The sequence below is a fragment of the Cryptomeria japonica genome, chromosome 1 (genome assembly GCF_030272615.1).
Source record: "Cryptomeria japonica chromosome 1, Sugi_1.0, whole genome shotgun sequence".
NCBI lineage: Eukaryota > Viridiplantae > Streptophyta > Pinopsida > Cupressales > Cupressaceae > Cryptomeria > Cryptomeria japonica.
In genome coordinates this window covers 604554495-604581006 of record NC_081405.1, presented here as the reverse complement: position 1 = coordinate 604581006, position 26512 = coordinate 604554495, and the positions used below count along the sequence as shown (strand labels likewise).

General features: G+C 36.2%; 1 protein-coding gene across 2 annotated transcripts in view; it reads left to right on the top strand.

Annotated features, from left to right (window-relative positions):
* LOC131048142 (UDP-glucose 4-epimerase GEPI48) overlaps positions 1–26512 on the top strand; it is a 194673-nt gene that overhangs the window by 42304 nt on the left and 125857 nt on the right. Inside the window, exons 2-3 of one of the 2 annotated variants that reach the window (XM_057982016.2) lie at positions 5617–5666; positions 18303–18438. In XM_057982016.2, coding sequence (XP_057837999.2) covers positions 5617–5666; positions 18303–18438 — 186 coding nt within the window. The remainder of the gene's footprint in view (positions 1–5616; positions 5667–18302; positions 18439–26512) is intronic. The other variant, XM_057982017.2, reaches the window with a different exon arrangement.

Sequence of the window (26512 nt, the reverse complement as noted above, 5' to 3'; positions counted from 1 at the left end):
TTGGAGGACATGTAATGTTGACGACAGATTATAATATGAACATCTTTTGACATTAATGGCAAGCTTATTCTGGTACTTCTTTTGTATTTGCATTGTGCATTGCTGTTCAATTTCTGTATTTTCATTACAAAACAACCTTTGCTCGGCCCCTAGCTGGAAATTAAGTCTGATCTTCAGGTCTTTAGGTTTGAGTTTAATGCTTTGAGGTCTGATTCTTGTTATCTCAGGTCTGATATTTACCTCTTAAGGTCTGATTGCTATCATTTTCTCTTTCCATGGGCGCATATTAGACCCAAGCTTGCATAGCGCATTCAAGACCCATGCTTGCATAGTGCACCTTAGGTGAGGCCTTGCAGAGGTAAAGAGTGGGCTGAGGTAAGTTCTTTGCACAAAATCAGAGTGGATTTCCAACCTTGCCCTGCACAGAATAGCACTTCAGTGCATTTGAAGGCCTGGCTTGCACAAAGCAATGTAGGGCAAGATCAATATGTTTTGCACAAAGTTTAGACTTGGTCAATTTCTCATCCTTTCCCTTGCTTTGAGCGCATATGATAAGTTTGATTACACAATATGCAATGGCGGTCTTAGAGAGTAGGTGTGCACAAAAGTTGGGTGGATCCTAAGGTTCGTCTTGCACAATATTCATCCTTAAGAAGGACTTTGGTATTGCTTAGCACAAAGATGCTGCTAGAGCGGGTTTAGAGTGTTGGAATGCACAATTCTGCAAAAGCTTGAGGTCATGTCACAAGGGGGGTTTCACCAAGACTTAGGGAAATCTCATGATCTATTTCCTTACTTGTCTTGAGTGCACCTAGAAGGTGTACAAGGACAATAAAGTGTAGAGTGAATTTAACATGATGCTTGCACAAAAGAGAGGAGAACTCATAGAGAGTAAGCATGCACACATCATCTGTAATGTCCCCTTTTGTTAATTACCCTAGTTTTGCCCTAGTTCACTTATACTCTGTCCTAGAATCACAATTTTAGTACACAGAGGGAACAATAGGAGGGCACTAATGTCAACCTGCACAACAAATTAGACAACATTTCCATTATGCTATGATAGATCGTATATTCAACATTCTTTATATATTGCCTAGTTAATATGAAGGATTCAACAACCCTTTCGTTCCCTACACCTGTCCCCATTATGGAGTTCAAGGAGAATCACACCAGGTGCCTTGAGTCTATCCCTCTCCAACAAGCACAAGAGCACCAAGGACCTCGTCAACTTGGCAACTTGGCCCACACTCTGGGTTGGTGTACCTGCTGGAGCCTAGTGCTCTTGCATCCTTGTATTCTCCCTCCATAATTGGTTGGTGAGATTGAAAGGTCTTACAGATTCCATCATATAATTACTTAATCATCATATGAACAATTAGTTACAGAAAGGCATTATTAAACCGTCATTATGTTATATTATGTTACCAGTATTATGTTGACAGAATCATGTTGTCAGCATTATATTATGTTAAGAGCCTTATACTATATCATTATATTAACAGCATTACACTATATCATATTATTACATTTATATTATTAATAGCATTATTATTCTTATAATTAACAGCATCTTATTACATTTATCTTATTGCATTATTAACAGTAGCATGTTATTATTATTTATTACTTCTTACTGAATATTATTTATTACTTACTGAATATTATTTATTATTTACTTACTGAATCTTATTTATCACTTACTTCTTTACTTCTTTAGTTCTATACCCAGCAACGTGGGTTCCTTTCTTCCTTCCAAAGCTTTTTTTTCTTTTTTTTCCGTCCTGCTGTTTTCTTTCTTATTCCCCCAAATTATCCCCCCTCAAATGAGGTTCTCTTCTCCCTTTTATATCTCATGATTGATGGAGTCACAACTTTTCATTCCATTTCTTTTGACCATTCATTAACTTAATTAAATTAATTATATTCTTTTATATTTTAATTTTATTTCTTATTTTTTAATTCATTCGAATTTGAATTTTATTATTATTTACCATTAAATTCTATTTCAAGTTGGGGATATTACATCATCCCTCTTGGGCGGGTTTGAAATAGCCACTTGCACAAAATGGAGAATGTTGAGCGCACTAGGGGATGCTGGTTTGCACTAACTTGAGGGCACATGTAAGGTCACCTTGCACAATCCAAAGTGAAGGGCGGGTTTTTGAGGTATGACTGTATAAATCAACTAGGGCACATTTTGATGATGAGGCTGCACAAATTTGTGCATGAATTGGAGGGGTTGAATCTTTACTTAGCCAAAATTTCATCATTCCCTCCACCATTCTACATTTAGGGCGCATTCTAAGAGTTGCTTTGTACCACATTACTTCCTTATACCATTTCATTCACTCATGCATTGGGTGCATTTTGATGATGCCTTTGCATCAATTTAGACATGAGCGCATATGGAGGGGTAGTGTGCACAAATGCTAGGGCAGGATTTAGGGGTAGGTTTGCACTAAATGCTAAGAGCGCATTTGGTACCTTGACTCGCACAAAATATTCCTTGAGCTTGAACACATAAGAGGCATCATAGTGCACAACCTAATGCATGCATTTCCCCCTTTGTTCAACACTTAGACCCTTAAGAACTTGATCATGCAATTGAGTTTGAAATTAATGCACAATTTACCCCCCTAAACTTTGCACAAAATTGTACATGGTGAGAGGGGGTTGACCCCATACTTACACAAATTTTCATGATTAATTCCCCTAGGTCCTACATAATATGATCTCAAAATTCATGACCCAAAGGCACTATGCTTGCAGTTCGTGACAGAACTACAAGCAAACTTACCACTCCTAGCTCGATCATCAACCTCTAACGGACATCTTGCATTCTTAGCCACTTGACAACATGACAACTAGCAAACTTAGCAACATTGACAACATTTGCATGATTAACAACTTGACAACTCGCAAGCTTAGCAACATTGACAAATTGACAACTCGCAAGCTTAGAAACATTGACAACATTTGCATCATTGACAACTTTCGCAATCTTGACAACACATGCCTCCTTTTGCAAGCAAAGGTTAACGACTAAGACCATTGCTAAGATAGACCAACTAAACCTAAAACACCTAAGCGGAGCAAAAAGTGGGGGTCCCCATTTTCAATGGGGCATGTATGTTTGTAACACAATAGTTATATAGGATGATATTCATTATTACCCATTGTTTTATGTGGAGAGTGTAGGAGGGGCCATGGGATCAGGCCAACTAAAAATGGGTAGTCATTATGTGCAATTTTGTTTCTATTGGCATGCTTTTGGTAAAAGTGCATTTCGTAAACACGGTGAAACAATTTGGATTTTGTTTTAGGACAGTGATAAACTTTATAGTCTTAGTGATTGAACAAGGTTGAGCTGAAGGTAGTGCAATGTATGTTTGCAACACAATAGTTATATAGGATGGCATTCATTATTACCCATTGTTTTATGTGATGGAGAGTGTAGGAGGGGCCATGGGATCAGGCCAACTAAAAATGGGTAGTCATTATGTGCAATTTTGTTTTAGGATAGTGATAAACTTTATAGTCTTAATGATTGAACAAAGTTGAGCTAAAGTTTCTCTATAAATTTCTTGTACATAAGAAATGAGCTCTCCATATATAATTTTTTGTTTGTTTCATACGCATCTTGCCCTTCATTTTTCAATTTTTGACAAGCTTTTCCACCAATTATGCCAAATCTAAAATTCCTTCTAATTTTGTCACATTGAATGCATAGCATACAATCTATTTGTGGTCCAAGCAAACTGAGAAGGTTACGAATGCTGTCAAGAATGCAATTTTTCATATTGTTGTTGAATGGCCTCATTCATTTTGAATTCAAAGAAGTAATCATAGATCAATGCAGAGAGATAAGATGCTGAGATCATCAATATAACATGGAATGAGGATTATCAAATCTAATTGAATCATTTTTATCCCTGTTTTTGTTATTGCTGAATGAAACCTTGATTGGCACAAACACATTCTTAGTGAATACTTCATATCAATTCTTTTGCACTAAGGGACTTCAAAGTGGCCACATGCAGTGCCATACAAGTATTAAGCTATGAGATTATAAACCTAGTGCTGATTAAAAGTTTATGGGTAGAGCCTATGTGTCTTATGGCTCCTGTGATGGAGTCTTTATTGTTAATTGGTGTTCATATGAAGTCTTCAAAATCCTGACTATGAAGAAGTTGAGTATTAATGTTAACAAAAGTTAAATTCCAAGCGTCTCATTTTCTATATCCTTTGGAGAAGTCCTGGAAAGCTCGTATCTTCTGTAATTGTAAATGTCTTCATTATATCCTCAATCCTTTGAAAATCCTTTGTAGGAGGAAGAGACATACAGCCAAAAGAATTATGTCTGCTAAGGGGTCCATGGAAGGTACAAACAAGATTTTTCAAAATGAGGGAAAGATCACCATCAATCTTGATTAAGACATAAAGGATGGAGATATTTTCAAAGTTATCATCCTTGCTACTGAAGCTGATTATACCCAGAATTTAATGCCAGGGAAAATGTTCTTGCGCCATATTGCTTTTGTCCCTTCTGCTACTATCAACTTAATCAATATCCAGCTCATAAGTCGTCAATATTGTTGACCACTTTTCCAATCATGCTACTTGCATTTCTTGCATACCCCCTTCAGAGCCAGTTGAACATTTCTGTTACTGTTTTTCAACAACCCCACAATAGGGCTGAAGTTGTTTAGAAGGTAATGGGAAATGATAAACAAAAAAAGGTAACAAGCTCCATTTACGAAGCCACAATTTGACACACACAAGAATAACTCATAAGATACCTCTGACTCTTAATGATTGATGCTGATTGGGTCTTCTTTACTCTCTTCTTTGGTAAATCTGCTTTCTGGCATTACTATGTTCTGTGTCAAATCAGCTCTCGGCTCCAGCAATTATGCTCTTAATTTACTTTTCATGCTTCTTTCTTATGGCATTTGGAGTCCGTCCATTGTGACTTTTTCTCTATGGGATTTTCCTGATTTTATAATACTATTTTTCTTAATATAATATAAACATATTTTTATTTTAAAAATTGACTAATTTATTATGCTAGTTAAATTTACAAATTTTCATTTAGCTTGAATAAATGTATTTTTATTTTATTTCAAAAAATTGACTAATTTCTTATGCTAGTTAAATTTACAAATTTTCGTTTAGCTTGAATAAATTTTTTGTTAATTGAATGACGAAAAACAAAATCAAAATTTATATAAATTAACTTGCAATGAACCATAAGATACTAAGAACTAAGTGATGAGTTAGATAATACACAAGTATTTTAATAGGCCTTATTTCTATGACAAAACCATTAAGTTAAATGCGATACTTTCGTGAGAGATGCTCCTGTAGTTGTAGTTCAAACGTTACAAAGAAACAAACTAACAAATTAACATCATATTTTAATTTTTCTTGTCACATTTTGAGCTAGTTAGTTGGCTTTAATGGAACCAAATAATAACATATACAAAATGTAGTATAGCAACTAGGTTTGAGATCTTACAAAGAAACAAGCTAATATCTTATTTAAATTTATGTGATAGTGATGAATTTTCTAGTCATAATTGAGCATTTATTTTATGCCCCTCTACTTTGCAGGCTGATCTTCGGGATAAAGAAGCTTTGGAGAAAGTATTTTCAGTGGAAAAGTGAGTTCTGTCCTACAAGATCTTTAAATATTTGGTCAATACCTTATCTGTGGCACTGTGTTACTATATTTTAGAACCCATCTTGTGGGGTTTTGAAATTGTACTCACTTGCATTTGGGGCCCTTTCTTGTATTAAACTTTGAAAATTTAATAGTTGATTCTAATAATTTTAGAAGGAGATTTTATTTCATCAGGTCTGAAATATATAATATTCACTTTAATTATTAATTTATTATTGAGGCTTTGATAAGATTCTTAGTAATAGGAAGAAGTTCAAAGGTTAAAAGGCGTCTGAAGATCATGCCATAATTAAATATGATGATAATTTTTGCTTGGTTTGATTTCATCCAAAGAGTTTTAGTTAGAAATTCATAGTATAATTTCAAGGTTGGTTTTTTAAGACTTGAATTGCGAGCAATTTACAATAGTAGATTCCGAGTTGGGTATAGGCATTCCACATGTGAATGGGTTTTTAGGTTCCAATCTGTAGACACCAAAATTTATTCAGGTATGAGTAGATCAACCTCTTAGTATATTGTCTGAGAAAACAAAATTCTGTGGAATTGTTTCAGCTTAAAAGTTTTAAATTAGTATCAAATTAGAGTAATAAAGTAACAATAACAAACTCTAACTTATTTAAATCCAAAAAAAAAGGCGCTCTCTTAGGACTGAACTTGCTAACCAAAAAGGAAAAAAGAAGAAACAAGAAAGCCCAAGAAATAAACAGATACGTTGATAGTACAAAACAAAGATAGGAGTAAAACATTATCAGTAGACAAAGTAAATTGATATGAACTTACGCACCATAGTGAGAGAGGCCATAAAGATTTGGGTGCAACTGTACATGCACATTCTTGATTTAGTCTCAAATAGTTTAGAAATATACAAAATAGTAATACATGAATGACATTCTTCTTGCTGTTGCAAAATACAATCAGGAGAATTAATGGTGTTTTCATTCAGGAAACACATTTGGCTTACAAAGTCTTAGATTTTCAAATAGAGAAGGGCAGATATGGAGAAGATAGTTATAGCCATAGTTGAACTACTCGCCAAACCCAAAAACTCACCAAAGCCTAAAAAAAACTCAAAAAAAACTCGGCCACTACTTGGCAAAAACTCGGCAACTTAAAAAATTGCTTAAATTTAATTAGAAATGCATATTTTTTGCAAAGTTCAATGAGAAGATGCATCCAATGAGTCAATAAATGAGAACACAAAAGAAACAAGCCGAGTCTAGATATGTTTAAATGCGGAGTGAGTACAAAATCGGATCCTCATGAGGAATGTTGATGGCTGGAAGCAAAATAGTAAATAGTTTTTGTAAAACTAAAAGTAAATACATCATTACAATCGCATCTTCCTCTTCCCAACTCTAGTAAAAACTAGGGGAGAGGTAGGACTAAAAGGTCTAGTCCAAGTGGTCTACTATGGGTGTGACTGTGCCTCCTCGCTCGGTATGTTTGGCTTAGGCTGTGGTTTGTCTTCCATCCTGGATGTAGCACTGCCACTAGCTACTCTTGGCACTGGCAATGACTCCTCATCCTCCTCATCTTCCTCAATGTCTTCCAGTGTGAAACCAAATCCACCCCCCTCCTCCTCCATAGCCTGCCTCTCCAAATCATTGACATCATCCTCTATAAACAATGGAGGCCACTCTTGTGATGTCCAATCACTATAAGGATCTATATCGGCCAAATCAATTGGACTAGTTGTTGCTTCCTCTACCTTCCTTATGTGCAACTGAAGATTATATTGCACAAAGACAAGTTCATTGAACCGTTTTTGAGCTAACTTGCTCCTCTTCTTTATGTGGATGGCCTCAAACAAGCTCCAATTGCGCTCACAATTGGATGAACTATGTAATGTCCCCTTCTCAGTGATGTTCATTCAGTGATCTGGTGGCTTATTCTGGAGACCCGTAGGCTATTTGGAAAGGAGAATTAGGGTTTCCTAATTTTGTGGAGTTCTGCACGAGCTTTTTAGGGTTTTTCAGGAGGGAATTCTTCAGTTCTGTTTATGGTTTCCTTCTAGGTTTTTCATGAACTTCAGGGTGGCATAACATGCATTTGATTCTACGGTGAAGTGTGAACTTACTATTTTTAGTAAGTTAAGGTTTGGCTGACTGGATGGTACCGTTTTACCGAGCTTTTCAAACTCTTTCTCTGGGTGCGAAGATCATGTTTTTCAGAGTAGTATTTCATGGCTTACTATTTTTAGTAAGTGGCAGTTTGAGCATTGCTATTTTTGGTAGTCTTGGGCAGGGCTCTGATCCAGTTCAGTTCAATGGTTCTCATTGCTCAGTTTCATCCCTGATTTTGATGACAATCAGTATTGGAGATATAAGATATTTAGTTAAATATTATTTCCTTATCCTAAGGTTTAATATTTGATTATTTTAGTACTGATTAATTTTATTATGGGCGACTTAGGGAAAAAGATGTATATTTGTTGTCAATATTATTACTTCCTAAGTTTGATGGCGTTGAGAATATTATAACACTTCATGTTTGCATTATTTTTTATGTTGCAAGTGTTCACCTAGGAAAAGTTCGAACTTTTTCTTAGGAAGAATGGGTAAAGTGGATGCCATGTCTTGAGGGGACATGAAAATGAATGAAGTGAGTTTCAAACGGATTTGGGCACCATTTTCATTTGAATTTCAGATGGGAAAATCTATAAATACAGGTGCTTGGCCTCTCATTTGGGTATCTTGGAGAAAATACACCGTTATGCTGCTGGTTTGGCCATTGAAAACTGAGTTTCGAAGTGTGTCTTTCTAGCTAAGTAGTAGTTTCGTACTTGAGAGACAGTACCTAGCTGTTTTCATGTATTCTCAGTATTGTTAGTGAGTGTTTTGGAGTGTGGTTTTGTTGGTTTGCTGTAGATCGAGTTTTCTTGGGTGTGATTGGGTTGCTGCTGTGGCGTACAGGCTGAAACAATCTTTTGCTCGTTGCTCCTTGTTGTTGGAATAACTTTTTGTGGGTATCGATGCAATCTCTGACTATACCTTGGGTGATGAATTCCTCCAAAGGGTAGGTGATATTGTTTTGAAATGAATTTTTCGTTGCTGGTCAAAGTTTCTTGCTGGGACGTCTTTTCCTTGCTGCCTTGGGATGCGTGCCTTGGTCTCCAGACTTGGAAGATTGCATGTTTGAGGTTCTAAGTGTTTGCCTTGGCCATATATTTCATTTGCTTTTGATTTGGTGTGATTCCGTGTGGATTTGAGTGAGTTGTGAGTTTTTTGGTGTTGCTGGGTGTGGCTGGTTCTGCGTGTTATCAATTTTCAGATTCAAAACAGCAAGTAGTGTTTTATGTAGTGTGATTTTGATAGCTGATTATCATTGTAATCTGTATTGGAACATCATTCATAATCTTCTCATTCTATATTGTAAGGTTAAGTAGTAGTACTACTAACCATCTCTTGAGTGTTGCTTGCCCACTGCATAAGTGGAAGAGGTTGGCTTAGCCGCCTTCTTGTTGGTTGTTCAGTTTTTGTAATTATTGCCCTCATGCTGAAATATGCGGTAGAGTGATAGTTTTATGTATTGTCCTCCTGTTGAAATATGCGGTAGAGTGATTGTGTTGAAATTCCTTGTTGTTTCCTTGGCTGGTTCACCGCTAAGTAGTTTAGTTTCTATCCTGTTGGATAAGCAGAAGGGGCTGGCTTGCCGCCCATGCATTGTAATTTCAGTTCATTTTATGGTGCTAACGGTCTTTGGAACACCGTATCACCTTTTAGATTGGGCTCTTGGTGAACAAAAGGTGGAAGGGTTCCCTTTCAGTTGTTTTGGCTTATTTCTCTAACCTTAACGGGTTTTTGCGTTTTCATTGTAATCTTATTGAAAAAATTAAAAAAAAATTTGCTGGGGTTACTACAAACTACAAGGCTGACATAGATTTTGAGGGCAGTTTTTTTGAGATTTGGGGTATTTCCACCCCAACTTTGCCACCAAGCATTTGCAAAATAAAAAATATTGAGAAGTTAGAAAGCAAAGAGAAAAGTGAAAACATATTTTATCAATTTATCAATTACTTTAGACCCCAAAATCCAAATGGCAAATGCTATACCTGGGGTTTGAGTGGTTCTTGCTCTCCTGCTAGCTCTGAAGAGAATAGCTTACCCCTTCCTTCCTCATAGTTTTGGAGTTTGGCCACAACGAGGTCTCTCACCTCAACCTCAAGTATCATCCTTTGAATGTATGCAATGAGGCCCTCCATGACCTCTCCATTACGATCTAAGTAAGAATCCTTGAACTTAAAACGGGGGTTGAGGAAGTACCCTGCTACATGAATGGGTTGGTGGAGCCGATTGTTCCACTTCCTATCCATAATTTCATAGATGGGATCAAATTTGAGTCTATCCCCATCCCCCTTTAAGTAATTTTTTATAGACTCCTTGGCCCTATCCATGGCCTCATAAATATACCCCATTGGAGTTTGATCCCCATCTACCAAGTGTAGAACTCTAACCAAGGGCTCAAACACCTACAATTGAAAAACACAAATTACAAAAAGATTAATTAATGAAGTTGCAAATTAATAATAAGAGACTTGAATCAAGAAGAATTAAAAATTCAAGTTTTGAAGTTACCTTCACAATCTCTGCAATTTTTTGTGTAAAATGCTTGTCGAAGACTATGCATGCGACACCCTCTCTTTCAGCCTTCTTTGAATAAGGTGAGTTTAGCCATGCTTGACTCACAAACATTTGTTTCAAAGAAGTCAATACACCAAGAATGTTTTGCAACGTCAACAAAATCATTGCAAACCTTGTGACACCGGATCTCACCAAATCTCTCCCATGAGTGTGCTCTCTCATCAAATGTAGAACCCAAGGGTGATTGTAAATATATTTCGTGATCCTCTTTGCATCTTCTACAACTGGAGTCACCCAATCAAGTTTTCCTATGTCCTCCAAAAGAAGGTCAAGGACGTGTGCTGCACAAGGTGTCTAGAAAAGAGTGGGGTGCCTTTCTTGGAGAATTCTACCTGTTGCTGCATTATCTGTGATGATTTGCACGACATTCTCTACTCCCACCTCCATGACAATGTGCTCCAACATTCCAACCAATGTTTCTGCTTTTTTCACCTTATTGGAGGCATCAACCAATTTCAAGAACACCACATTATCCTTGCAAGCAATCAAAAACTTAATAATGGTGCGATTTTTGCCATCTGTCCACCCATCGGAAAGAATGGTGCAGCCATATTTTCTCCATTCTTTTTTTTGGTCCTCCACCACTTCTTTTGCCCTATCAACTGTATTTGTGAGCAACCTACAAGAACAAAGTGAAATTAGGTCTTAATACACAATTTTGATTCAATAAACAAGAAAAACAATTAAAAATGAAATCAAGTGGACTATTTACCAACCTCCCGCCAAAATCCTTGTGAGAAGGGGTCTTGTACCCTTTTCCTAAAACTGTCATTGCAGTGACCAAATTTAGCCAATAAGGACTGCCTGCCACATTGAATGGGGATGTTGTTGAAGTACCAAAAATCAGCACATGCAACGTTTGTTTTCTCACATGCCTCCCTATTCCATGCAGTGGCCTCTAATGATGGTTGTGCTCTAGGTGTGTTCCTGGGCACAAAATAACTACCTATAGACTGTGTCCCTGATGGTGATGCAGCAGGTGCTCTACTAGAGGAAGAAGAAGTGGTGGCCGAGGTGGTGCTGAGTTTGTGGATACATGGGCCACGACGAGAGCCTACTATGCCTTGAAGTGTTGCTTCTTCTTCAATGTCAACTCAAGCACCTTGCTATTAAGCTATGGCTGCTCTCATGGCTAGTTTTGCCCTCTCCTTTTGTATTTTTTTCTCTTCCCTATCGGCAAGTATGGCATTAATGTCTTTTTATTTCTTCTGTGGTCCCAGGACATTCCCTAGAATCATGCTTCTCGATGCCTGCAAGGTGGTATTTGAGGTGGTTTATGCTTCCATGAAATACTTTTTCACATTTAATGCAAATCACCGACCCGGGGTGCGGTCCTTCATAGGCATACCTCCAAGCCCTATCTCTAGCACCTTTAGGACGGGTCCCTATATATCCAGATGGACATGGATCTAGTGGCCAATCATACCCTGAAGTTGCCATATTGAATTAATGGTTAACTGTTAACCTACACATACAAAGTAAAAAAAATAAATTAATATTTTAGTTAAACAATTTAGCGAACTATTTAAATTAGTTTAAATAATTTTAGACATCATTCAAATTTGAAAAAATAAAAAAGACTATTAGAGTTTGATTTTTTTTTTAAAACTAGACATTCTTCAAAAAACTATGAAAGATTCAACAAAAATTGTCAAAAATAGTGTTAAATCTTGTTCCAATGACTCAAAATCATTTTTGACTACTTAGGAATGATTTTCTATTCATCTAGATGCAACAAAAAATAAATAAAATGTTTTAGAAAAACATAGAAAAAAAATCAGAAAACCTACCTGCGAATCTGTTTTTTCTTCAAAAACCACCTCAAATCCACTTCAAATCTGCCTCAAATCTGCTTCAAATCGATGGAAATCAGCTTGCAAGGGTTTGGAAGAGTTTTTTTTCCCCCTCTCGGCAAAATACAACTCAAGAAATGATGAAATTAAACTTATTTTTGACGTTTTTGACATATATGCATAGGCGGCTGAGTAATAAACACCGACTTGCTGAGTTTTTTCTGCAAGTAAAAGTCATTATTACTTGCCTCAAAAAATTACTCACGAGTTTTTGACTACTCGCTGAGTTTTTGACGAGGAGTCCATCTATGGTTAGACCAGATTTGAGGGCAATAGTGGCAGAAAAAAATTAAAGGTAAAAGAAAAGATTTAATAGTTTGCTACAGTGACACTGCTACAATACTTGCTACATTGATTGTTATTGTGATAGTATTAATACCAGCCATACCTATGCTGGAATATTGTGGCTGTGGCTAGGGGTTTCAATACATTATTTGCTGCTGTATGAACTGGGAAACCAGCAAATCTAAGTCTGAAATAATTTTGTAAGTGTTCTAACACATTGTGCTGCTGTATGGACTGAGAAATCAGCAAATAGACCAAAATAAATTCTGTAAGTGAATTAGTATGTTGTTTCCTAGAAAGTTTATGGTATGATGTTTCTAGAAGTTTATGGTTTTGATTTAGATTCAGAGTTGCAATTAGCCATTGTTGTTTTATGTTTTTAATCCTTCAAATGCAAGCATTTCATGAACTATAAACCCCAAACAGAAAACACAAAAAATCAGAACTACAGGGCTGCTTATTACAGTGAGGAAGGCACACTGTTTGACAAAATTACAATAAGTCAAAAGGAAAAAAAAATAGAGGCTAGCAATGGGGCATATTACAATAAATCCCTCATCAAATTCAGAGGGGAAGCCCTTTGGAATAGCTCTAGATCTATGCTATGAACAAAATATGCAGTTATTGACACTACAATTTTCTCAAGGGGCTCTGCATGATAAAAACAACTGAAATGAAATTATGGCCTATCTCTGTTATCTTAGGGAGCAAGCACAAGACCTGAAAAGGTTGTTTTCTCACAAGAAAGGTTATTTACATTAAAACACTTGCACTATGTGAAACAACAAATGCTTTTGTATTGTCTGATAACAAAGATCAGTAGTTTCACATACACGAGAAAGGATAAGTAAACTGCTTCTTACACAAATCTACAATGTAAGATTTAGGAAAATGAATCACTTAGAAGAACACAAAGTTACTGCTAAGATGAATAACAATGTGATCACAAAGCTCAACAGTGTTCTTCACTTTAAATTTAATTAATAAAATCTAACACACAAAACATGCATGAAATTTAGATTGAATTGTTGAATGACATTTTTTGTAGCATAAGCTTAACTTCAACTATCATTAAGAATATTTTGTGACCAAAACACCTATTTCAAAATAATAGTTATTTATCCCCAAAAATCAATATTTGAAGCAACTTCTACAAGTTAAATAAAAAGCAGGAACAAGGACATTTCAAGTTTCAACACAAAACACGTCTAAACAACGAGTAAATTAAAACAGGCCAAACTAATTTCTTCTCATCTGTCCAAAAAAAAATGATCAAAATGGTATTAACAAAAAAATGGCTAATTTGAAAGATCGTTTGCATAGAAGAATCTTTAACTCTAAGAATATGGAGAAGCTGCTGCTGACGAATAGTCTTTCTCAATAGCTAGTGAAATTTTTTCAACAAACTCTCCAGTAACAAATCTGGAGGCTTTGGAAATTATTTTCCACTTGTTGACTTGACAATGAGCAAAACTCTTGCTTCTTTCAACCAACAATCAGATTTCTTTCATCTCAATCTCCTGTGTCGATAGTTTTCACTGCAATCTTCATCAACTCTTCCACACTATCTTCACCAAAAGAATGACATCCTAAAATATGCTTACAATAGCTGATCCAACCTAGCCTTCCTTGCTTCCAAATTATTATGATGCACAATAAATAGGTGTACTAAAGCAATGATTTTTTGATCAACAACTTGTAACAAAGCATTCTCTGACAATTTTCAAATTGAAAGCTTCAATCTCCAAATCAACTGAAATACTGCCAACCAGTTTCGAAGATTATAATCATCAGGATCAGTAGTTACTTTTACTCCCAATCTAATCAATTCATCTATACCGAAAAAATCAAATGGCTCTAAATGAGTAACGACATTTTTGAAAGAAGAAATGTTGACAATCATTACATACTTCATGTCTACTATTGGATGTAATGCTTCTCTATTTTCCTTGAGAAACAACTTCCAACTCTCCAATATTATTTGACAATTTTCAAACCAAGCGTTTCAATCTCTGAAATCTACGTCCCAAAATTCATTAGGCTCCAAATAAGTAATGAGATTACCAAAGAAGAAATCTCAATAATTATTGCACACTTCATGTCCACTACTAGATGTAATGCTTATCTAATTTCCTTGAGAAAATCAAACAACTCATAAATACACTTTAGATCTCTATCATAAAACTGCACAATCCATTGATGAGCTTCTTTGCTACAATATAGGCCCTCACATTCACATTTTTAGTCTTTTCTCCATCTTTTGTTATCATTTCCTTAGTACAATCCTTTGCAAATTGCAATATATCTCCTATTGCCTTTCTATTTGACAATTTGTAGACCCTAAATTGGGTTGTGTGATCTAGAAGTCGGAAACCTGCATCTTTTGAATATCCTTGTAAGTTGTGGAACAATTGTTTTTGCAATGATCTAATTCTAAATCTTTTCTAAACATGGTTTGTCTCTTTTCTTTCTTGAATTCTTTTTGTATCATGTTAGATATGACACCTAAATTGAGAGGATCTGTTGTCACCATTCTCCTTTTTTAAGCCAAAGATGCTCGCATCCACTTCAGAACACTTACAATCAGTCTTATACAAAGATCATCCATGGAAGATGTCTCTTCCATAGGATGAATAGGTGGAAGAGATGGAGGTCAGGAAGAAAAAAGAACATCATGGCATAGAGGTGTAGAAGGTGAAGCTTTTGGCTAAATAGTTACATATGGTGGAATGAAAGAACTAGGAGGAATGAGTGAAGTGATAGGATCATAGGAGCAACCACATAAGAAGATAGAAGAGAAAGAGCAAAGCCAAGTTGAATATGTGGAGGTGACTTCACTTTCTTCTTCATGATTGATTTCAACTTTTTGACCTTTGGAGTTTCATTCACTTCATGAGAAGATTTTGACTGTCTTTCTCCTTCATCTCCTCCATCACCATGTACAGTATCCTTATCAGCATTGATTGGTATATGGGCACTTATGGCTGTCCTCTTCTCAAGAATATTTTGACTTTGATTTGAAGGCTTTGATCTCTTTCTTTTTATTGTTTTGTGGTTTGCTTTTCGATCTTTCTTTTTAGAAATCCCTTTGTTCTATCCATCATAATCTTGTAGAATACCATCTTTGACAAACCAACTAATTGGTGACAAAGGCTTTAGGTACAACTTTGCTTTGAGAAAGTAAGGAGACAAGTTATTGATTCCTACATCTACTAAATCTTGGGTTACTAGCTGTGAAGGGTATTTCCATGGTCATGTGGCTATGTTTCCTTCTCCAAGCTTTAAAATCATTAGCATAGTTCACCCAAAAGTCCTCAATGTTGGGAACTTGAAGCATATTTTGATCCAAGTCTCTCTAATCTTTTTTGAATCAAAACCTTTGCTTTTATAGTGAAACTTGAGATTTGAATTAGAATGTTTGCTCCCATATTTTTACCATCCTAGGTGCTAGCACACTTGTATGAGCCAATTTATATGGGAAAACTTGCACCTATTTTACACTTGTTCCAAAAAATGAAATGGAACATTGCTAATTGGTTGCAATACTCCATCGATATCACTTGTTTGATTGAATACTAGGGTAACTTATATGGGTATGGATGAAAATTTCAAACCCTAATATAAGTGAAAGTGGGAAATGGTTAAATCAATTACCCATTTTGATTTGACCGACCTAGCCTATTCCATGATGTAGACGTTATGATTTTTCAAGTTGCTCATCAACAACATCAAGAAAACATCATTGACCCTTTTGTAGTGTTACATGCCTTCTTTGTATCCAAACTTACGAAAGCTCTTGCTTGCACCAATGTGTAAACCAAATAACACGTCATATGGAAGTAGTTTGTGTGGGAGAGATCAATCAATTGTTTATTAATGTTATTGCAAATGAGATGATCCTAGTTGGTATAACTCTTTCCTTTGCAATTGTGATAATATAGAACATCGAATTTTAAAATTTTCGTGCAGCGAGCTGTTCCATTAGTCAATTAAAAAGAGTAATCATTATTCTCAGGCCTTCCTTAAAGTCATTTGCCACAAGTTTTTTAGATAGCCATTTTGGTCCCTTTAGTTGTACCAACCATTTTTTTGCCAAACCATGACAACTCCCATGGAGGTTGTTCCATTCTATTTTTCAGACCTCCAAATCAAATATTTGAGTCTCCTCAAATGGTTGTAGTCTCAGGGCTATATCAAACAAGGCTAAAGTTAGTGTATAGACAACTTCATTATTAGAAATCTTGATTTCCCTAGTACTTGGATCGTAATGATGTGCACATGTAATCATCAATTTTGGGAACTGAATTGCAACTAGGAATGCAGCTGCTTGAATCAAACAATCTTCTTTTATTCTTTTGGCAAATTGGCTGCCCACCTTGACCTTGCTGCAGATTTTAAAAATATTTCTGTGTCATGACAACCTATTCTGAATAAGTTGGAATTCACTCCCAAATACCATCTATGTTTCAACAACATGCTTATGAAGCTCCATCTTTTAAAATCGGCTTGTCTCCACAGCCTTAGGGTTCTTGAATGATGAAAGTGATTAGGTGAAATCTTTAGGGAGATGAAGGAAGCAATCTTAATCACTACAAAACTATCATTTCAACTTAGGACAGTGGAAGAAGAGTTTATGTACAGCAAGTCTCATGTCTAATATGCTGAAAAAGATTTGCACAATATCCAATAGAACAATGGTGGCTTTTAGATCTTGTTGAGACATAAGTGTTGACCTGTGTCAGCACAAAAATATATTGGAAATACATGCAGGAACCTGCAAAAGCACCAAAAGCCAGAGCTAATTTCTTCAGAAAGCTGCAATGTTGAATAGACATAGAAAGATGGTGAGTTTGCATCGTATAAATCTGAATGGAGCATGAGTTTTAAGTGTTTTTCTTGCAGTTTTTGCTTTCAAACCCCGTTGGCCCTAGGAATAGGAATGATTTTGAATGGAGGGGCTTGGGATCCATGTTTTAATTGCTTGATTTCATGACCATTTCTTACTACCTCATGCACATTATTTAGGGCTCATTATGAGTAATAACTGTGTTTATCAAGCAGATTTATGTGATGTTCCAGTGCATTTTCTGTTTGCTGTGTGGAATAGATGCATGTGCTAGCACCTCAAAATAATGTCATGTAATTCATAAGATAACACCACTTACTTATATTTCCATCATGTGATTCTCAGTGCTCTGCCACTCATTCTTCCTCTAATGTTGCACAAAATAGATGTATTAACTAGTGTTCTTTACCCTATCATGCATGTGGAAGACCCCTGCTTGGCAGTAATCCTCTTCTCGTGTGATGCACATCTTTTTGACATTTAAAATATTTCTTGTCACTTCTTTCTTTCATTCTGCCAGCATCACACTTCCACTTCCAGTTGCGTGAAAAAGGGAGCATGAGACACTAAAACAAGATTAGTCACACGTTCTTGTGATCTTTGTCACTTTGGAAATAGCTGGAACATCCATTGCTTCTGCAAATGTCATCATTGTCAAACAGAGATCATGATGTCAAATGACCTTGTATGTGGTCTGGGAAGACAATTTAGTGAATTTTGGCTTTAACACATTGAAGATGCTTCTAGAAAATATGGAAAAACAAGCTGCAAATGGTGAGTTTTGCAGGGATGTAACAACTTTTAAAGGTGAAGTTCTTAAAAAATGAATTCAGACATTTCTCCTGTTGTGCAAAGTCAGTAAATGTCTTTGTATCACATTAATGTTCTATTTTTTAATCTGTATGTTGATATTCTTTGTTTTCTCATTTTAAGGGATCCTTAATGGCCTCTTTGTTGTCTACATATAAAATTAATGTTCTTTTGTTTTGTAGATTTGATGCTGTTATTCATTTTGCTGGATTGAAAGCCGTGGGAGAGAGTGTAGCCAAGCCATTACTTTACTACAACAATAACATAGTTGGTACATTAAATCTATTGGAAGTTATGATTGCTCATGATTGCAAGAAGGTAATGCATAAAAAATCCATTATTAATGTATACAATAGTTTGTATGCAAGAAGTCCTTGCATAAAGTATCCATTAATTAATTTATTCATTTATTGTATAAAATAGTTTGTTTTGAACAGGTATTAGCATTATATTCATTAATCATTTTGCATGGGTAACGAAGTCTTATGTATTCTCCTCACTGTGAATAGTAGAATACTGTAGTGGATTGTAAGAATCCACAATTTAAGAACAGTGCTACTTATGAGTAAACGTAAAGAGTTATTTAAGTATGGGTCAGTATTTCACCTTGATGAACTAAGAGTTCCTTTATCTGACTTTGGCGTGTCAATTGCATTTTTTGCTTTGGCATTTATGTTTAAATACTAACTACCTTCTCTAGTTCTGGAATTTTGGGCTGATACTATACTGTTTACTTCCTGTATTCTTTCTCAGAGTGCTTCCTGTTTATTATTTAATGAAAATGTTCTAATTTATACATATTTTTACTAAATAATCTAATTGCCCTAATGGTTTTTACCATCAAATACTTGTTATCTCTGCACTTTACAACTTTTCCTGAGTTGAGAATGACAAAACCTGTGATTTTGGTTCTATTGTTGCTCCAATTTTATATATAGATTTACAATTCATTCTTCAAGAGTGACACTATTTTAAAATACTACAATTTAGCACAAGATTTCAAAGATCTCCATGAAGTTTCTTTTGTTTTACTTGCACTATTCCATTTGACTGAGGCTCTTTGATGACATATGGCTATTTACACTGAATCTGTAACTTCCCTGGATTATGGCTGAAATTGTTTGAGACAAAGGAAAAATTATTAGGTCCTCTTTTGAAAATGCTTCTGACCTTAGATGCTAGTTGTGTCACACCATTCTTTTAAAATTTAAAAACAACATTACATTATATTAAAAAATGCGTTTGGTGACAGATGTTGACCGTGTTGCTATTAGTGGCATTGTGGCAAGATCATCACGTATTGCATTATAGTGAAAGTTGAACAAACAATAAAAGTGTAAGATTAAGGGCTATATGGAGCACTACACAAGCAAGGAGACCAAACATAGTATGTGATAAGTTGAGACTTTGTCATATTTTTATCCTCAGAACTCTTGAGTTTTTGACATCTTTTGGTTTGCATAGTAGTAGTGATGTATTGGAAATTGACTATATGTATTCCATATGTTAAGCCTGAACTTATTAAATCATGTTTAATCTTTGCCAATCTATTCTTGCAGCCATGCCATTTATTCCTGTAGCCATGTGATTTGTTCTTGTTGCCATGTGGATTATTTAGGGCAATATCATATGTGAATTAATAGATGTGTTAATTAAATAAAATGTGTATGTATGTCCTTGTATGTTATTTCTGTTGTAGTGTAGATAATAAATGATGCCGCGGTGGATATTCGCCTATCGTGCCTGATGAAGGGAAGGATACATAAGAGATAACTGAAGATCAAACTGTAGAAGAGCTGAGCAAGCGTAAGGGACGGCATAAGCGGAGCAGTCAAGTGACACTACCAATGTCTAACTTCAGTGGGCATTGAATTTGCAAATACCGCCACGACATGCAATGACTGTGGTTCCGTTTAGATCCATGTTTCTTGCAGCATAACTCCAGTTATCTCTTCTATCGGTCAATCATCCGCCTCTTCTTCTGGGCGTGATTTGTGTTGTCTATTGTAGTTAATTTCTTTTTAATAAGAAGCTCTTCTTCTTCTCAGAGTTAGTTAGATGGAAGGGAGAAGAATAGAGCAGAGGATTTGTGATAATCATTCTTGAGTTTCTTTTCATATTAAAACTATGTAATCACTTTCAGAAAGCAATGAATAAAGCTATGTTATTCTGATCTGTTAAGAGTTGTTTTCGGGAAGCTTGGTATCACTCATCCAAGGGGGTCCACTTGGTGAGTGATCCTGTGTGTTCGTTAAAATTAGTTTCCTTTCCTTAGCTGCAGTAGAAGTTCATGCGTTGACTATTCTTGCAGCCATTGGAAACAGATCCACTGGCTGTTCCTGCAGCCAAGCTAGAACAGATTAATTTCTGTTTATCCATATTGAATTTATTCAGCATTACTTTTATGAATTTATTCATAAATTCTCCTGTAGCCTTTCCATAGTTTCCATTCCTGTATACCTGATTGTTCAAAAAATTTCATGAATCTGCATGCATAGACGAAGAAGAGATATTCTAGGTAGATTTCTGCCCAGTCATCCTAATCATGTAGAAAATAATTCCTCAGATATAAATCCTTTTGCTGAACTTTATCAAACCCCAGAGAATTTGAATCACCCTGAATCTGAATTCCCAGAAGGTAGTCTTCATTTCCTCTTTGGACCTCAAGAAGAATTTCATATGGTAACAACCCCAACAAGTCCAATGCAACGAAACCCACCTCTTGGTGGAAATAATCCACCACCACAACCAAACCCAACGTTCGAGTTCCCCATATCTGATCAACATGATAATGCCAATCTCAAGAACATTCCAGCTTCTTCCCTCCCTAAATTCTATGGATTGGTGACAGAGGACCCAGACACATTTCTGTTTGAGTTTGATGTTCTTTGTAGGAGTTTTGACTATACTACCGATGCCCATAGACTCAAATATTTCCTGCCACCTTGAAGGAGTCATCCTTGAGATGGTTTATGAGCTTGGGTAGTAGCACAATCAATACATGGCATGAAATGAAACGGTTGTTTCTTGCAAAATACAAAGATTATTGTAGAGGAATTGATCGTCATGGGGATGATATCTTTAGAATGACACAGAAAGAAGATGAGAGTCTTGAAGATTATCTAGAGAGGTTTCTGTTTAGTGTCAAAAAGTTCAAACATAGTACTCTCAATGAAGATTCCCTCAAGTTGACATTTTTGAGGGGATTCAGTGATGAATGCACTGATTCTTTGGATCTTATGGGAGGAGGTGACATTACACAGTCCACTTGGGCTGAAATAGGACAAATTTGTAAGAAGTATTCCAGATCTGCTTCTAAGAAAAATAGGCGTTTCAAGCCAGGAGCACTATCATCAGCATCTGGTACTGGAGTTTCTAGATTGGAACTTAGCCATCTATTGAAGGACTTTAAGGAGGACATTATAAATAGTATGGCTACCCAGTTGGATGCACTTGCAGCTAAGAAGAAGCATGAAGAATCTAATGCATTTCTTGCAGAAATTTGCCCTCATTGTAGACAGCGAAAGAAGGATTGCCGATGCAAAATGGCTACAAACGTGGAAGTTTCTGACTTCAAGCCAATACAAGGTGAGGATGAGCAAGTCTTCTATGTTGCTCAAAGAAGGCCAAATTTTCAAAGACAAGGTATGCCTCTGGATCTACTTTCTTTTTCTGGTTATAGTGGAAATTCTTATGTGCCAAATAATCAATGGCAACCACCTTATGCTCAAAATCTTGGTAATTATCAAAACTGGTATGGTTCTCAAGCCCAAGGGCAGCATTTTGGTAATCAAATGCCACAGTGGCAGCAGCCACAAGGGAATTGGTATCCACTTCAAAGCCAAGGAAGTCAGTTTCAAGGGAATTGGCAACCTACTTCTCAATGGAGGGGGAGTCAGCCATGGAATGCCCAATCTTCTGGTTATCAACAGCCTATTCAACAGCCACAGCCTCCTGCACTAATGCCTCCTCCTGCAGCCACTGCTGTCCCACCTAAGCCAACACAGTTGCCTACTCAACCACTGCCAAATCCTAATATTAAATCTCAGCAACAACAACAAGCTTATTCAGCAGATCTTAATCAATACCTAGCCTATTCTCTATCTCTAAGTGATATTCACCTTCGATCTGGGACAAAATTGCCTAATCCATCTCCTCCAGTTATCACTGAGGTACAAGAAGAACAAGAAATCTCTGATCCAACAGATGCAATACCTCAAAAGCAGATATTACCGCCATTTCCCCAGAGATTGCAAGAAAAGGAAGTTCCCACAGAACAAGAGCAAGGCTTTGATATTATAGATCAACTGAAGCATATTTGTGTTAAAATTCAATTGTTGCAAGCAATAAAAGATGTTCCCATATATGGTAAGGCACTGAGAGAAGCATGTCTAAAAAAAACTGGCAGGAAGAAGAAGGATCCACAAACAGTGCATGTTATGGGTCAACTGACAGATATTATGTTAGGCAAGATTGCCATTCCAAAATATTCTGATCCTGGTAGTCTTGTGGTAAGTATAGTCATTAATGGCAGCCAGATAAGAAATGTTTTAATTGATTTAGGGGCAGCCATTAATGTGATGATAGGAGAAGTAATGAAACAACTTGGAATCAATAGTCTAAGGCCTACACCCACAATTCTACAACTTGTTGATAGCTCTACAGTGAGACCTGATGGTATGATTGAAGATGTAGTGGTTATTTTGGATTCCTGGGAATACCCTGCAGACTTTATGATTCTATCTCTAAAGGCAACATTGGGAGGATATCCGGTGATTTTGGGAAGACCTTGGCTTGCCACAACTGATGCATATATTGGATGTAGATCAGGGGATATGACTATTTCAGATGAGAATTCTACAAAAACATTAGCCTTTTATTCTCTTGCACAACCCCAGCTTGATCAACAAGAAGTTGTTTGGTTTATTTCGGGAGAAGAATTTGAGGGATTTGACTCTATTAATCACATTATGATGATTAATCGAGGCCCATTCATGCAATTACATGATGAAGAATCAATTCTTTATAAAATTCTGATAAATGAGTTAATAGAAGAACAAAAATTGCAGGAGTTGGTTCCGAATATTGCAGGTTTTGACTTTCCTGCAGCCACTGATATATTGCATACTCTATTGCCGCAGGAAGTATCTTTTCATTTTTTTGATATGATCCAGATTGATCTTACTATCAAGATAGAAGTTGATTTGAAATTTTTTTAAAATATCAATAGAGATCTTTCAAATACTTAAAAAGAGGCCCTTGTGGACTTGTTGAAATATCATAAAAATACTTTTTCATGTGATTACAAGGATATGCATGGGATAGATCCAACAGTTTGCACCCACCGTATCTATATAAAAGAAGAATGTTGCCCACTCAAACAGCCTCAAAGAAGAATCAATCCTGCCTTAAAAGAGATAGTTAAAGAAGAATTGCAGAAGTTGTTAAAGGCCGGGTTTATCTATCCTATCTCTGATAGCCAATGGGTATCACCTTTGGTCACAGTCCCTAAGAAGGGAGGAAAATGGAGGGTATGTGTTGATTATAGAGCCCTGAATTTAGCAACAAGAAAAGATCATTTTCCACTACCATTTGTGGATTAGGTATTGGATTCCTTGGCTGGTAAAAGATACTTTTCATTCCTTGATGGATTCAGTGGTTACAATCAGATTCAGATAGCCCTGGAGGATCAAGAGAAGACAACATTTACTTGTCCTTGGGGCACATATGCATATTCTGTTCTTCCTTTTGGGTTGTGCAATGCTCCAGCCACTTTTCAAAGAGGAGTGATCAGTATCTTTTCTGATATTTCTCAAGACATTATGAAAATCTATATGGATGACCTTACAACTTATGGTCTGAATTTGAACAAGCATTAGGGAACCTGAAAAAAGTTTTGCAGCGATGTGAGGACTATAGTTTGTCATTAAATAGTGAGAAATGCTTCATCATGATGCAGGAAGGAATAGTCCTTGGTCGTCATATCTCTGTAAAAGGAATATAGGTGGATCCAACAAAGATTGAAGTCATTCAGCACATCAATGCCCTTGTGAAGCAAAAAGATGTAAGAAGTTTCCTTGGTCATGTTGGATACTACAGAAGGTTTATCAAAGATTTCAGCAAAATTGCAAGTCCACTATATTCATTGCTTACCAAAGATATGGAATTTAAATGGACCTTTGCATTCAATGAAGCTTTCTTAAAGCTTAAGCATGCCTTGACTCAAACACCAGTTCTTAAAGGTCCAAATTGGTCTTTTCCATTTCAAATTCATACAAATGCATCTGATTATGCACTAGGGGCAGTGTTAGGACAAAATATTGACAAATTGGAAAATGCAATATATTATATTAGCAAGAACTTACAGAGGCCTGAGTTAAATTACATAATCACTGAAAAGGAAATGTTAGCTGTTATATATGCACTCAACAAATTCAGGCACTATATCACAGGATATCCCATATTCGTGCATACAGATCATACTGCAATCAGATATCTCATGATTAAGCCTTCAATTACTGGTAGATTGGCTCATTGGTTATTGTTGATGTAGGAATTTGATATCACAGTTGTTGATAAACTAGGGAAGTCTAATGTGGTTGCAGACTATCTTTCAAGACTTTAGTTACAAGAAGATTCTATAGTGATAGATGATGCTTTTCCAGATGAACATTTATTTCTTATCCAAGCCCATACTCCCTGGTATGCTGATATTGCCAACTATTTAGTTGCTGCTAAAATGCCAATTCATTTCTCTCCTAAAGAAAGAAGATTGTTAGTTGAAAAAAGTTTTAACTTCTCATGGATTGCTGATTGTTTGTTTTATACTGGGCCTGACCAAGTCATGAGAAGATGTGTGAGAGAAGATGAAACATATGATATCCTGCATGCATGTCATGATGAGCCATGCGGAGGAAATTTTGCTGCCAAAAGAACATCACTCAAAGTACTAAATACAGGATACTATTGGCCCACATTACACAAGGATGCAACACAGTATACAAGGAAATGTGACAGATGCCAACGTATGGGAAGACCTACAAAATCTGATGAGATGCCATTATATCCACAAATATCAGTAGCACCATTTGATAAATGGGGTTTAGATTTTGTTGGCCCAATTGATCCACCTTCTAATGGCAAATCCTACATTTTGGTATGTACAAACTATGTAACAAAATGGGTGGAAGCTCATGCCATGACACATGCAAGAGATAATAAGGTGGCTGAGTTTCTTTATGAAGATATATTTACAAGATATGGAGTACCAAGAGAGATTGTCTCAGACTAGGGACCTAAATTTACTTCAACATTGATAGCAGCTTTGGTCAATGAATATAATATAAGGCACAAAAAATCCACTCCATATCATCCACAAGCTAATGGACAGGTAGAAGTTACAAATAGGGAGCTTGAGGCTATTCTTACCAAAACAGTATCTGTTCATAAAAAAGACTGGTCTCATAGGCTTTCAGAAGCAATTTCGGCATACAGAACAACTTGGAAAACACCAATTGGTTTTACACCTTTTGAGATGGTTTATGGAAAAGTAGCAATGATGCCTATTGAATTTGAGCATAAAACTCTAAGGATGCAATTAAATATGACATTATCTGAAGCACATAAAAAACGTATTCAGCAATTGAATACTCTAGACGAAAGGAGGAAAATGGCTATCTAGCAGACAGGACTGATTCAAAATCAGAGAGCAAAGTGGCATGATAAGTATATCAAAGAGAAGAAGTTCAAAGAAGGTGACTGGGCACTACTGTATGATTCCAGATATAAAGATTCTTTGGGGAAGCTGCAAACCAGGTGGTTAGGTCCATATGAGATAGAAGAAGTTTTCAATAATGGAGTTGTTCGTTTGACCACAATTGATCTTGTTCGGTTTAAGCTTTTGGTGAATGGTCAGCAACTGCGTCTGTATCATAAGCTGACCACTAAAGAGTTCTTGCAGCAATTTGACCAAAAGGATGAAACAAAGGTTCTTGCAACAACTAACAAGGTTCCTGTAGCAACTGACAAGGATCCTGTAGCAACTGATCAACTTCCTGCTGCAATTGAGCAAAGTAATAAAGGTAAGGTTCTTGCAGCCACTGCAATGAACATGCTTGCCGCTTCATAATTCTTCTCGCATTATTTCACAATAATTATTTCCATATCTTATGGGAATATTCTTCTCCGTAAATAAAATTCCATCCACGTCGTTCCATCCCACTTTCTTATCTATCATTTCACTTCATTTCACCATCATTTTCGTACGACTGTAGGTATGTACATATTGTGTTTTGTTTTAATTACGCATTTATTATTTCATTATGATTAAGCCTTTCTAAATCCACGTACACTCCCCGAAATCTCGTCAGCTTGTGTGGACACGTGCTAGGTT